General features: G+C 41.9%; 1 protein-coding gene across 1 annotated transcript; it reads right to left on the bottom strand.

The window, feature by feature from the left end:
- Positions 1–3,951: 3,951 nt before the first annotated feature.
- Positions 3,952–13,734, bottom strand: si:ch1073-126c3.2 (uncharacterized protein LOC555816 homolog). The gene is made up of 6 exons (XM_061745530.1): positions 13,605–13,734; positions 13,422–13,501; positions 12,852–12,966; positions 5,402–5,514; positions 4,420–4,534; positions 3,952–4,233 (listed from the first exon to the last, which is right to left on the bottom strand). Exons 1-6 carry the CDS (start codon positions 13,645–13,647, stop codon positions 4,058–4,060), a joined length of 642 nt encoding a protein of 213 aa, XP_061601514.1. The 5' UTR covers positions 13,648–13,734; the 3' UTR covers positions 3,952–4,057.
- Between the last annotated feature and the right edge of the window lie 434 nt (positions 13,735–14,168).

Genomic DNA, 14,168 nt, shown 5'->3' with positions numbered 1-14,168 from the left:
GGAGTGGAAGTAATGGGAGTTGTGGTCGGCCTCATCTTTAATGCTGGTTTAAAGGGAGTGTAACATTTCATCTGCAAAATTAAAACTAATTTACTCATTAGTTTAACAATTTTAAACCTCTTCATGCCCTTAGTTTCATTTATTAATCTATTTGGTAACATTTAAAGGAATCAAACACTCGGGTCAAGTGTCGTACCTACCACGCACACTACGTTTAGGACAACATATCTAAAAGGATCTCTCCAGATGGCTTAAAGGGGATCTATTATGAAAAACAGGTTTTCTCTTGCTTTAACATATATAAAGTGGTCTCCCCTCAGCCTGCCAACTCAGAGAAGGAGGAAAGCAACCAAATTCTGCAGTGTCTGTACAGCCGCCCGGATGAGCCGTCCAATGTGATGTGACTTCTACGAGCCAATAAGATTCAGTGCATTTTTGTTACGTAACAAAAATGCAAACCACGCCCACAACTATAAAACCGTGTAACTGCATGTGAGCGTCCGACTATCGTAGCACTGCGTGACATCGTCTCTCTGTCCATCTCCCTCCAGCAGCTGCCACTTTATTGAGGTTTTTGTAGTGAAATGAGGAGGAATCATAGAGATAACTTCTCATTTCAACTAACTGGATCAGCCGTTCCTCATCATGACTGTTTCCTACAGCGCTTTTAACCGGCTTTCAACGCGAGCGACAGGAAGAAAATAGAAGCAGGGCGTCCGACAAATGTTCAGCTCAAAACGGCGCGGCCAGTTAGGACAGTCCAATAGAAAATAAAGCAATGGATGGATGGAATTGATTTTGTCGCTGACGCTTGCTCGCATCGCATAAAGCCTGAATTACGGTTCTGTGTTAAATCGGCGTAAAGCGGAACCATAAATCAGCCTTAACTCCGCCGGCCGGAGCTTCCACCATTTTTTCGTAGCGGTGTATCGCGTCATTCAAGCAGCCAATCAGCACAGAGCCTCATTATCATAGCCCCGCCCACTCAGAATCCTGCATAGATAATGAGGTTAGAAACGGTAAAAATAAAGACATGGCTCAGAGGCTGAATTTCTAATTTATGTAGAAAAAACAATCAAAAGCTTGTTTTTAAGATAATTAAGGCCTGTTTAAAATAGGGATTAGATGCCATAATAGGTCCCCTTTAAAGCCTGTGTAAAATAAGATTTGACTCCTAATCAAGGCCCAATCACATCTCCACCCTTTAGCTCGATCCCTCCTTCCCCTACGTTTTGTGCGTTCATGTCAGAAGACGAGGCGTTCTGACTCTCCTTTAGGTGAAGGAGAAGGGATACACAGCCCCGCTAACAGAGATTTGGATGGAGGGGTTTGTAGTAAACAGGATACAGGACAGCGTGGCTGCACAGCCAAACCAAGAATCAGAAGTATCTTCAGCATAAAGAAGGATTTGTGAGTTAAAAGTGGTTACTACTCATCTGTAAAAGTCGAAGGGGCGTCCCGTTTCTTAGGGAATCTTTTTACCATTATGTCTTGGCCCTCGATTTCAAGGGGTGTAGTTGGGGGTAGCGGCGAGGGATGGAGCAGGTGATGGGTGAAAGGGTGGAGACGGGGTTGGGTCAAAGTATAAACACCGTAGGACACGAGTGTCTAACTAATGAACCGCTTCATCTACAGTAGCTGCACATCCGACACTCTTCTCCGTCTCCAGGATGCTTAAGGGGGTTGTATATGACCTGCCAAAACTGAAAGTGAAACCTGGAGTACACATTTACTAGTCGGACATCAATCTCTGTCAGATAGCCGAGACTAATACGGAGCACATCCTTCTCTCCACGGGAGCCTTTTAAATCCAAGGAGGAGTGGAGGAAAAGTGAGATCTGCACTGACTCTAAAAGCTGCAACTTCCAGCTCCATACTGTCAGAAGATGTAAAAATAAAGCTCTGTCCGTGGTGATTATAACTTCTAAATGCCTTAACTGTGTAGTTTGTAAGGTGTAAAACAACAGCTAAACCCAAATATGACATTTCAGTCCCATAAAAACGGCAACCATTGTGTATTTTGTCATATCAAATTTGATGCAGTGATATTTTTATGTTGTTGCTTTGTGTCCAAAAGCATGAAAAAACACTGAGGTATACATACTAATGAGGTTTTGTGTATTGAAATATTAACAAGATGCAGAAGTGGATCCATTTTCTAAGAGCCAAGTTCAAGAGACGCTGCGCTGCAAGATGTCGGAGGGCAAAACGTGTGCTCTCGCAGAACCACAGTTACGGAAACTCAGTTTTATATTGATATACTTCAAAGTTGAAATCAGATCCCTATAAACAGTTAGTTGTTGAAATATTGACATTAATGGCCGAGGAGCTGTCACAGTTAAACACAGCTCTCCCCGCTGGACGCCGCACCGTTGATGGCTCATGACACGAAGCAGGAGTTTACTCAGCTTCATTAGTTACTGTTACCACTGAAGTTTAGCAGCTGCAAAGTGACAAAACACATTATGTATCAATAGAAATTAAATTAACATTTTAGTGGTTGTGTCAGTTCATCTCAGTTGGTCTGACAGCTCCATCCGTCCATCCATCATCCATCCATCCTCATTACCTACCCATCACCTGCTCCTGTGTATGGGTCACAGGGATCCCCTGGGGCCCGCTCCAGCTCCAGCTATCTTGAGGCAAAGGTGGCGGTACATCCCTCAGCCCGCTGCAGAGCTTAATACTGAAATCTTATTTTAAATCTTGGAGACTGGTTTAATCATTTTGGCTGGCTGCTCAGTATTTGCATTTAAGTTTGTAAGAGCCAGTTTCAGTAGGTGAAGGTCCAAAATGCTTACACATGACACACGTGGCCCCTCCTGGATTATGTCATTTGATGTCATGATGTCAAACTACTTCTTCCTACTCCTTTTTTGGCACATGTAAATCAAGATAGCAGGCTTTAAAGGATGAAATTCTTTGTTTTGTTGTTTTGTTTTCTCAAACTTATCATGAAGTGTTTTTTTTTTTTTTTTTTTTTTTACATGTACGAAAATAAAATAAATCAGATCAAATCAAAAACTAGGTCATTAGGAAGTCATTAGGACTGATCTTGGCCCAACCCAATGAATGCAGCTCGACCACCGGCTGCCTCCCCCAGACCCGTCTCCAGCGTTTTTCTGAGGAATATACTGGTGACACGATCTCCGAAACAAATGTATGACAGATTATACTCTCATTTTGCTCATGGTTACAGTACAAGAATGACATCAGAAAGGAGGTTCATACCACCAAGGGTGACGACAGGTTTGATACAGAAAACTTTTTTCTACAGAGCGATGGTTGGCTGGAACTCTATACCAGTTCATATTTCTCATGCAGGTAGCAAAGATTGGTTTAAGATTCAGTTGAAACAATATCTTTTAAAATGTAATGAATTATGATTTGACATTTGGAAGGAACAGAATTAAGTTTGAATAGAATTATAGGTAGTGTAAACCCTATCACAATAAAGGTGAAAAGTGGTCAAGAATTCTAAGATAAGGTCATTTCAGGCAGGTATTGTTAATGAAGGTGTTTTATTTGACTTCATTTCTATGTATTTGTGTCTGAGAATGATGGTGATTTAGTTCTCCTCTTTGTTGTTTGTGACTAAGGGAGTTGTGTCTATTATTGTTTTGTTTGTCATGTATAATGTATGTCTGTTATGTACTAAATGTTAATTTGTGTGTTGTGTGTATGTCGGACCTCAGTAAGAATAGCTAATTCTGTTGCTAATGCTAATGGGGATCCTAAATAAAACAAACAAAACAAACCCGTCTCCGTCTCCAGGGTGGACCCAGGTTTCCCTAGTCCGCGCGATTTTATTTCTCAACTGCATTTAGAATGATTCTCTTCATGAAAAGATGGCAAAAACGCTCAATATCAAGGACAGAAAACATGTGAATGTCATCTCGTTAGCCTGTAACCCTAAACCGAGAGTGCAATAATACCAATAAAAGACTGCCGTTCCAGTTCAGTAACCATTTATTTCCATTGCCATTTGAAATGTTTGTGAAAGCACAAGTGTGTCATGGTGTCATGGTGTCATGGTGTGTCATGGTTTGGGTGTTTTTCACCCACACACGAGGCAGCGGTGCTGCAGCTCTCCCACTACGCCTTGGTTCTTCAGGTCCGTGGCAAACGTTTCAAGGATGCTCTCTCTCATCAAACTGTTGCTTTTGGTTTTAAGGCAGTCCTGACCTTTTGGGAAATACGCAGTACTTGCCCCCGCAACGGAAATATGTGCTTCTAGAAACGAGAAGCAAAGACCCATCATGTCTTAAAACTAACTTCCAGTTGGCAGTATGAAAATTGTTGCTTTATAAAGACAGTTTTACTCATTAAAATATAACAACAAAAAAAAGTTGGCTTAATATTTTTAAATTAGTCACTTTGACTTCAAATGAGGAAAAAAAAAAGAAAAACTAACTTTACCATTGCAAACAGCCAGGGTGTTTCCTCCCACGTACTGGCTATTCCATCTGAATCCTGTCTGCTCGCTGCATTCATCAAACAAGCGGCTCCTCCTCAGAAAACTAAAATCGTAACCCTGTCAAAGAAAACTCAAGTTACGTGACCTATTCAACTTCATCTGCTGGCACAGAATTACACCCAGTACTCGAGTTGTAAAAAAAATCAAGGGGGATGGTGGATTTGATCATATGGGGACAGATAATTTGTGCTGATTACAAATAATATAATATATTACCAATACTAGCAGTGACCAAAACACCTGCAGAAATACTGCAGGAATGACATAGCAGCAGTTAAATGCAGCCTGCTGTAAGCTTTAAATATCCACTGGGCTTACATCAAATACATCAAAACACAACAATAAAAAACACTTTTCTGAACTTATCAATATGACTCTGTCCTTCACAGGATAAGTAAAATGGATCACTGCAAAAACTCACAATCTTAACAAGAATATTCTTATTTCTAGTTAAAATGTCTCATTTTAGTAAAAAAAATCTCATTACACTTAAAACAAGACTCATCACTGGAAAAAACTTTCACCTGTTTCAAGTAGATTTTCAGTTGAAATAAGTAGAAAAATTTGCCAGTGGAACAAGATTTGTTTTACTTGTAATAAGAAAATAAATCCCACTGGCAGATTTTCCTACTTATTTCAAGTGAAAATTTACTTGAAACAGGTGAAAATTGTCAAATAAGTTATTTTTTTTGTGTTATTTTTCTGGTGATGACTCTAAATGTTGAAATAGCAGTAAAACCACATTCATTGATGAAATGACATAAGGGATGGAAAGGGGGGATGGCAGTTTTACTTAGGGGAGGATTTTGACCGTATTTATTTCAGGGGGGGATGCCATCTCCCCTCATCCCCCCTCAACTCCAGTACTGGTTACATCCAATAATACTGTATGGGAAAATCCTTCGTACGGTGAAAAGCACCTACGTTGTTGCAGAGAGGTTTGCAGTAGCGTTTCTGGGCAACCGTGGCACACGCCAGTCCTCCATTTCTGGGAACTTCAGCCTCATGGCATTGGCTTGGCTCAGCACCCTGGCACGCTGTGAATCATTGAATATTTCATAAATGCATGCAGGTCATAAAATATTGAAACTGTTATCAACATGAATTTGAATGAACGGGGTGTTTTTGTTTCTGTTGTCTGCTTTGAAACTTCTGTTAAAAAGAACCACAGAATGTTCCCTCCAATTGTTTAATTCTGCCATTGCGTTCACATGAAATATATTCGGTGAACCGTTGATTAAAGATTATCTGTTGAAAGAGTCCGGAGAGCCCGGAGATGTGAAATCACAGAAATGGTTGTTTTGGATAGAGGATGGAAAAAGCAAACCTCATTTTGGCTTTTCCTATTTCGTGGTTCTCGCAGCTCCTCGGCACCTTCAGCCATCCCAATTTTCCGGGCTTCTGACCAGCACCGTGAAAACACTTGGCTGGGTATTTGTAATGGAGCAGTGTGTGGTTCAGCATCCCGCCCAGTTACACGTTGGTACGTGATCGATCCGGCAGGGCCGTAAACATCCTATTTCAAACCACTCAGTTCCTCTATTTCAGTGTTAAACTAAACGTCATTTGATGAATATGATGAGCTTGGTGTCATTTGTTGGTCCCCATCAAAAGAGCTTGTGGTCTGAGCTGACCTCTGGTGACCTCTGCTGACCCTGAGCCAAGGCAGCTTCTTCACTTTGACATACACTGCCTCTCCATGTAGGCATTTGACATTATTACTGAAGATCCCCCTCCACTAATATCGCCGTATGGGTTGCCACTTGGACCCAGCAGGGGGCCAGTTTTCATGAGGTTGTTGGTAGGAATGTCACGGTTTGTTACTTCCTGTTTTATTTTGAAGCCCATGTCTTTGTGTTTGACCTTCCTGTTTCCAATCTGGCCTGATTGTCTGCACCTGTGTCTCGTTAACCCTTGTCTTGTCTTTCTCCTGCTCCCGGCTGGTCCGTACTGTTTTGTTCCTCCATTTGCCATGTCACGTTTTTTGTACTTTTTGATCATGTTTAAGCTTTTGTTCTGTTTTTTTTGTAGTTTTTGATTCTTGTTGAAGCTCTGGTTTTGTATCCTGCTTAGCAGCGTTTTGTTTTTGTTTTAGTTAAATAAATCACATTTTTTGCAACTCCTGCCTTCTGGTCTCCTGCATCTGGGTCCTACTCCAACTGAACCCTGACAGAACAGATCAGCAGGGAAAAACAAGACCAGATATACAGCAGGGTTAACGAGGATCAGGGCCGATGGGAAACAGGAAGGTCAAACAAGAACTCCAACACAAAGACATGAGCTGCGTTCGAAATGATGATGACGACTTGGTTTTTGGTTGGAAATTCCATACTTCCACAATAATGAGTAGCAAAAACAGTATGTGACATTTATTATGGGTCCAAAACATTAGTACGTACTCAATAGTATGCGCTATCCATTGATGGACAATAGCTAAGCAGCAGTAGTAGTAAGTAGTAATAAGTATAATAATATTATTATATAATATTAATATAATAATATTCGTGTATAATAATATTATATAATGTCATCTTGTTTGAGCCAGGATAAACAGGAAAGAGCGGAGCGGTGCTGCTACTGCTGCTGTGACAGGAGTTGTTACCATGGTAACAACGGCAGGAAGTGCTGTGTGGCTCTGAGTAGACGTCCGAATTAATGCATACTACTGATATTTATTCAAAAGTGTGCCAAACTTAAGTATACTTTTTGAGTATATACTGTTTAGTATGGCATTTCGGACGCACCAATGGGCTTCAAAATAAAACAGGAAGTAACAAACCGTGACAAGGAAGTCTTCTTTCACCAGTCACCTCTTACAACGCTTTGATTCTTTACTAAGTTTTAGTCCAACCTATTGAGTTCCTTAACGGAGCTGTTTTATTGTTGTTGTTTTGATCTTATATGAATCTAAACTTGTAAAGTGAATGAGTGAATGAGACTTTAGGGAATGTGTTTACCATTTATGTAAAGTGCCTCAAGATAACTGAATTGATGCTTTCCAAGTCAACCGGATTAGATTTAAGCCTGCGGTGTGGGGAATGTATTAATCAACACATTAAGTACTATTTGTATTCCATTAATATTTTCTCATCTTATTGTCATGCTGAGTGTCAGGCTGTGTTTAATCGTTTTATTGTTTTGGAATTTTAGTGTAACATTTTATTTGCATGCATGTTTTGTTGCTTTGTCTAGTTATTGTTTGAAATGTAACTTCTTCTGTTTTTGAGTTGGCATGCAATTACCTTTTTGTTTGAGTTGATTAGACACAGCTGAACACAATCAACTGAATCCTGACAGACAGCTGCAGTGGCCAATAAACCACTGCAGGCTGGCCCCCCTAGACCAATGGTGAACGAGGGGAGGGTTTCCTTCCCCTTATATATTCAAGGCAGACATTCAAGCTGGGAGATTGAACAGACGGACAGAGGCCCATGAGGGACGAGAGTTGATGAACAAGAGTGGATGGACTGTGGTGGCTGGATGGAGAATGGGCAGAGCTGAGGAGGATGGACTGACGTACAGAGGCCCATGGGGGCCCAGGTGGTTGGGGAGCCCCCGGCAGACTCGGACCGGGGATCCCTGTTGGCGTGGGCCAACTGAGACTGTTCATCTTTAACCTTTTATAGATTGGCCATTTTTAGAACATTTCTATTTTTAGTGACATTTTACAACAGTCTTTTGCACAATAAATGTTTGTTGCTGCACCCCTGCTTTTTGTGTGGGTTACTAAGCGCTGCTCACCCTCGAAAGTATTTAATTGGGGACTTGAACCACCCCTGTGACATTTGGCGTTGTTGGCAGGATTCGAGTTCGTGAGCAGTGCTGGGTACCCACAAAGTTTTAAAATGATAATTTATCCTGGTGCCCGTTTTTTGTTGGGCCTTAAAGAAGGCCCTCTGCCCCAAGCCCTGAGGATGTTTTGCCCGTCGTAACAGTGATGCGACCTTTGCCCATATGCAGCAAGAGAGACCACCGGAGGCTACTGGTGGGGCTGATGGATGCTGCTGAGAGCTGGCTGCAGCACGAGACCACCGGAGGCTACTGGTGGGGCTTTTGGATGCTGCTGAGAGCTGGCTGTGGCACGAGACCACCAGAGGCTACTGGTGGGGCTGATGGATGCTACTGAGAGCTGGCTGCGGCACGAGACCACCGGAGGCTACTGGTGGGGCTGCTGGACGCTGCGGAGAGCTGGCTGCAGCACGAGACCACCGGAGGCTACTGGTGGGGCTGCTGGACGCTGCGGAGAGCTGGCTGCAGCTGCTGGGATAAGGAACCGCTGGAGGCTGCTGTTGGTGGACATGGGGATTGTTGACAGGGACTGCCAACGGTAAACTGTGGGGGGATGTCATGCTGAGTGTCAGGCTGTGTTTAATCGTTTTATTGTTTTGGAATTTTAGTGTAACATTTTATTTGCATGCATGTTTTGTTGCTTTGTCTAGTTATTGTTTGAAATGTAACTTCTTCTGTTTTTGAGTTGGCATGCAATTACCTTTTTGTTTGAGTTGATTAGACACAGCTGAACACAATCAACTGAATCCTGACAGACAGCTGCAGTGGCCAATAAACCACTGCAGGCTGGCCCCCCAGGTCAATGGTGGACCAGGGGAGGGTTCCCTTCCCTCCTTGATATTCAAGGGAGCTGCAGAGTTGGAGGACGAGAGTGGAGGAACAAGAGTGGATGGACTGTGGTGGCTGGACGGAGAATGGGCAGAGCTGAGGAGGATGGACGGACGTACAGAGGCCCATGGGGGCCCAGGTGGTTGGGGAGCCCCCGGCGGACTCGGACCGGGGATCCCTGTTGGCGTGGGCCAACAGGGAGGGGGCACTGAGAGGGCACTGGAGGACAGTGAGCCCAGAATGACTGAGACTGTTCATCTTTAACCTTTTAACCTTTTATAGATTGGCCATTTTTAGAACATTTCTATTTTTAGTGACATTTTACAACAGTCTTTTGCACAATAAATGTTTGTTGCTGCACCCCTGCTTTTTGTTGTGGGTTACTAAGCGCTGCTCCCCCTCGAAAGTTTTTAATTGGGGACTTGAACCACCCCTGTGACCTTATCAGTCTGGTTGTAGAAGAAAACCATAAGGTTTCTGTGTTCAAAGTCCTAAAGACATGTCGTTCAGGACCCAGATGCTAAAGATCGTTGTGCTGCTCTCTTTATAGACCTTTATAAATCTTTAGTGAGCTTTCCAAGGCTTTTGACTATGGTACTTTTGGAATTTTGGATATCAGGCTGGTTGGTGGTTTTTACCTGGGTGGTCGGAGGCAGGGCGTTCAGTTGGGTGTTCAGACGTAAAGTTGTCTGGAGATCTCTAAAGGGGTCCCGCAAGGGTCCGTTTTAGAACCTACACTCTTCACTATTTATATTGACAACTGTCATGGTCTTCCTGATGTCACCGTACACTCTCATGCCGACTATTCAGTTATCTACTGCTGTGTTTGACTGCATTCGCTCTCAAGTGTCTCAGCTGAGGTTGTTGTTAGACGCTAGTAACACGAAGGGCATATTATTTTCCAACAGGAAGAAGGTTCCACAAAACTCTCCCTACTTTCACCACCACGCAGGGGTTGCCTAACTGTTTAACCTCATTTAAATATCTTGGCATAACGATCAATGAAGTCTTAACTTTGAAGCCATACATGGATAATCTGCTAAAGAAGCTTAAACTAAAACAGGGAATCTTCTTTCAAAATAGATCCAGTTTTTGTTTTGGTGCCAGGAAACAGCTGGTTTCTGCCACTTTGGTGGCCCTCATCGACTATGGTGACATTGTGTATAAAACCAGCTCTGCCAGCTCTTTGCTGGATTCTGTCCCAAGTAAATCTCACTTATCACTGCCCACTCTCTTCTCTGGTTGACCGGCCATTGCTACACAACCATACTGTAGACGTTTACATGGGTAGACATTCATCTACAAATCCATTCTCTGTCTGGTACCGTCATATTTGTCATGTTTATATGCATGTTTATATACAGTACATGCAGACAGCATCACGGCACCTGCAGCATCCCAGCAGAAGAAGATGTTCTCCCACTCTGGTCCTTTCCCCTGGAACCTGCTCCAGCAGGATCTGAAGTTGGTTACCTCAAACTCTTACTAAACATTTACTATAAGAAAACATATCTAGAAGCTCCAGTTCTAAATAAAGGTTTGCTTGTATTTACTACCATATTGATGTCTGATGACAAGGATATTTTTATTTTATTGTTATGTATTGATTGTAATGTTTTTTCTGGGTAAAAAACATTACTCATTCTCTTGACATTACTCATTCTCTTGAAAATGAGACTCCGTGACTCAATGATATTCATCTATAAATAAATAAACACATGTACATGTTCCCTCCTGATCATCTCCATGCAAAGCTGTCTGCATGTCATGTCAATTACTCATTGATCCATTGCAGAAAAGACGGGTTTCCTGCCTGAAGCCCTGATCCTGACCTTGTTTGCACTGATGTATTTAAATATGTTTAGGGCTTCTGTTTTTCAGCAGTTTTTTGTTCATTTTTAATGCTTTGGGGTTGTTGTTTTTTTTTCAAACTGAGACCATTAAAAGATACAAGAGAATTTCTGTTTTTTTCTCATTACTAGAGAGTCTCTCAGTTTCCTATTCAGTAGTTCATTTTCATTTTTTTTATCATGGGGAGTCAAAGAAAACAGTATGTCCTGTTCCCATTCCCTGCCAAACATGGAAGCATACATCCCAATGATGTAGAGTGTATAGCTTCATAAATCTGCTGACAAGACTGCGCACCCACGTTTCTGCTTTCATGCATACACGCGTTTTCTATTATTTGGATTTAGCCACTGCGTTTATCCAGAGCTGAGTACAAGTAGAGAGCACATTCTCTTTATAGTGTTTGGTATTTTCCCCCATCGACGGGGGAATCTGGGGATGGAGCTACGAATGTCCATTTTCACAGCCCCCCCACTTATTTATGGTAGGAGTTGCAGACGAGACTCTTGAAGGAGTCGATTCCTGTCAATAAAGTAGGAGTCTCAAATCGGGACAAAGGTCCACTGGGAGGAACTGCATCTCTTCTGTTACGTCTGAACACACCCAACAAGTTAACCAAAAGTGATGAAGGTCGGACTTTTCAAGTTGAAACTTTTTCTATCAAGGTTTTGAATAACAACAATGACATGTGATAAACAAGTTTGTAACTTTAGATATTCTGGTCTTTATACACTTTAGGTTCATAGTTAACTTGATTAAATAATTTTTTAAATGCTTTTAGTGCAGTGTTTTCATTCATTACATGTAACTTTTAGTGTGTTATAAAGTCTATTTTTGGTGTTGTTTTTGGAACGAGCCCGTGGAGAATCTGTGTATCTTGTGCTGTATTTAATTATTTATTGCTTAATTATTGCGAGACACTCCCAGGAGGGAGTATTTGGCCCCTACCTGCGCAGACAAATGTACGTAAGTGGAGCTTGACCTACTTGAGATCATTGCTGAGAGAACGTTCTGGCAAAAGCCCCAGAAGGCCCAGGAGCTGCTATAATCAATAAATCGTGAAGCCGAGCAAAAACAGAAAGCCGTCTTTTCTTTGCAACTAGACTTCAGGGATAATTTCCGGTGGGATGATTAAGAGAAAACGCTATCAAAGTTGGAAAAAGAAAACTATTTCTTCTTCTCCTGTTGGTCCCACACCAAGGCTTACTTCCTGGTAGAAACCATGTAAGCAGTTAAGTGGGACGACATTGTATGAGTGATCTCATATACATACATCCATGTCTACTGCTTACATAGCTATTGTTTCCATGTGAGTACACTGCAAAAACTCAAAATCTTAACAGGAATATTTGTCTTATTTCTAGTTAAAATGTCTCATTTTTAGTCAAAAAATCTCATTACACTTAAAACAAGAGTCATTACCAGAAAAATAACTTATTTGACAATTTTCACCTGTTTCAAGTACATTTTCACTTGAAATAAGTAAAAAATTAAAATAAAAGATTCATCTTCTCATTACAAGCAAAAAAATCTTGTTCCACTGGCAGATTTTTACTTATTTTAAGTGAAAATTTACTTGAAACAGGTGAAAATTTTTGGAATTTTTTCCAGTGATGAGTCTTGTTTTAAGTGTAATGAGATTTTTTTTTGACTACAAATGATATATTTTAACTAGAAATAAGACAAATATTCTTGTTGAGATTTTGAGTTTTTGCAGTGTATGGTCATTTCTGCATCATAAGCTGTCCAGTCATCTACTGAGTTTGGGTCAAAAAGCTATTCCTGAAATCCTGAATATATGGCACACCACAACAAGAGTTGTTTATGGAAACTACGACGGGTCACAGGCTAAAACCTGAACTGGTTCTACCAGGATGCAGAAACTAAGACCAGTTCCCACAGAGCTCACCTGCCAGCTGGTGTTTGTGCAGCGTCTCAGTCAGATTCCTCATGTTCATCAGGAGCAGGGCCGTGCTCTTGTCCTCCCAGTCTGCAGGAGGCTCCAGACCACAGTCCACCGCCTTCTGATAGATAGATAGATAGATAGATAGAGCACATGAACGTTACATCACAAGTGCGTTAAACACTCAACACAACCGTCATACGCACCAAAGCTGGACAGGATTCAGCCTCAACATGCACCAAATAGATTAAAGTTGATCTATTGGCCCAAGGTGATCAATTCTGACATTTTCATACCCTCCTGCAGGTCAGGCCAGGATGATCCCCCCCCTTTGTGGCCCAGAGGTTTAATGAATCTGACAACGAACAACGAGCTCACCAAGATGAGGGGAATTAAGAATTAAGGATACATTTATGATAACATAAAAATAGCCAACGTGCAAGCATGCAAAGCTGGACAACAGCTGCATAATAAACTACAATGCGACATCAAAACGGTGAATTTAAAGTGCTAACCTATTATTTTCTTTATTTTTTTGTTCATTATTTGTCTGTCAGGACAAACGTTTAAGTTTACCTGGAGATTAGCTGTCAGATTTCTCAGGAGGTCCGACTGGCATTTTTGAGATAAAGCTTCTTCTCCAGAAAAGAGCAGAACTTAAAGTGCATAAAAAGAAATATGGAATATTACTTTAAAAACTAAAGTTGCAGTGGAGGTTTGGATCTTGTTTTCATTTTGGACACAGATAAGTGAGGTTACCTGCGAGCCAGCAGAGCCAGGTCTGTGTCGTCCTCAAAGCCATAGTTATTTGGATGTTTCTGCCCCTGAACTAGCAGGGGACTGCGGCGGGGGAATTTATTGACTCGGCCCTGGCTACGGGGGGGCAGAGTTTACAAAATTGGCAAATACTTGGGTCTTCAGCCAGAATTGGTGTCGCTGGACTGCCAGGATTTCACAAAACTTCCATTTGAAAACTTCCCACCCCTAACCCATAACACAACATGGACTTTGGCCCTGATTTTATCTGTTCCACTTTCTTTCAACTCAAATAAACATTTCAGTATTTGTGGACATGACCTCAGTTTCTCAGGGCAGATGGAGCGTCTACTGTACGTCCCTGCTTCGTGCTGATGGGGGAGCTGGTGGCACGCACCGTCTACTGCCGTGGGACTTTGTACTCTTCTTTAAGACAGAATGTCACTGCTTCCTCGTTGTGGCTCGATTACGGAGCCAAATGTCCACAGGAGAGTCCCAGACATGCACCCACTCACATGCACGCACGCTCACCAACCAATCAAAGGAGTCTATGACTCAGTGTCAGTC

Source organism: Cololabis saira, chromosome 17 (genome assembly GCF_033807715.1).
Source record: "Cololabis saira isolate AMF1-May2022 chromosome 17, fColSai1.1, whole genome shotgun sequence".
NCBI lineage: Eukaryota > Metazoa > Chordata > Actinopteri > Beloniformes > Belonidae > Cololabis > Cololabis saira.
This window is presented reverse-complemented; position numbering and strand designations above follow the sequence as displayed.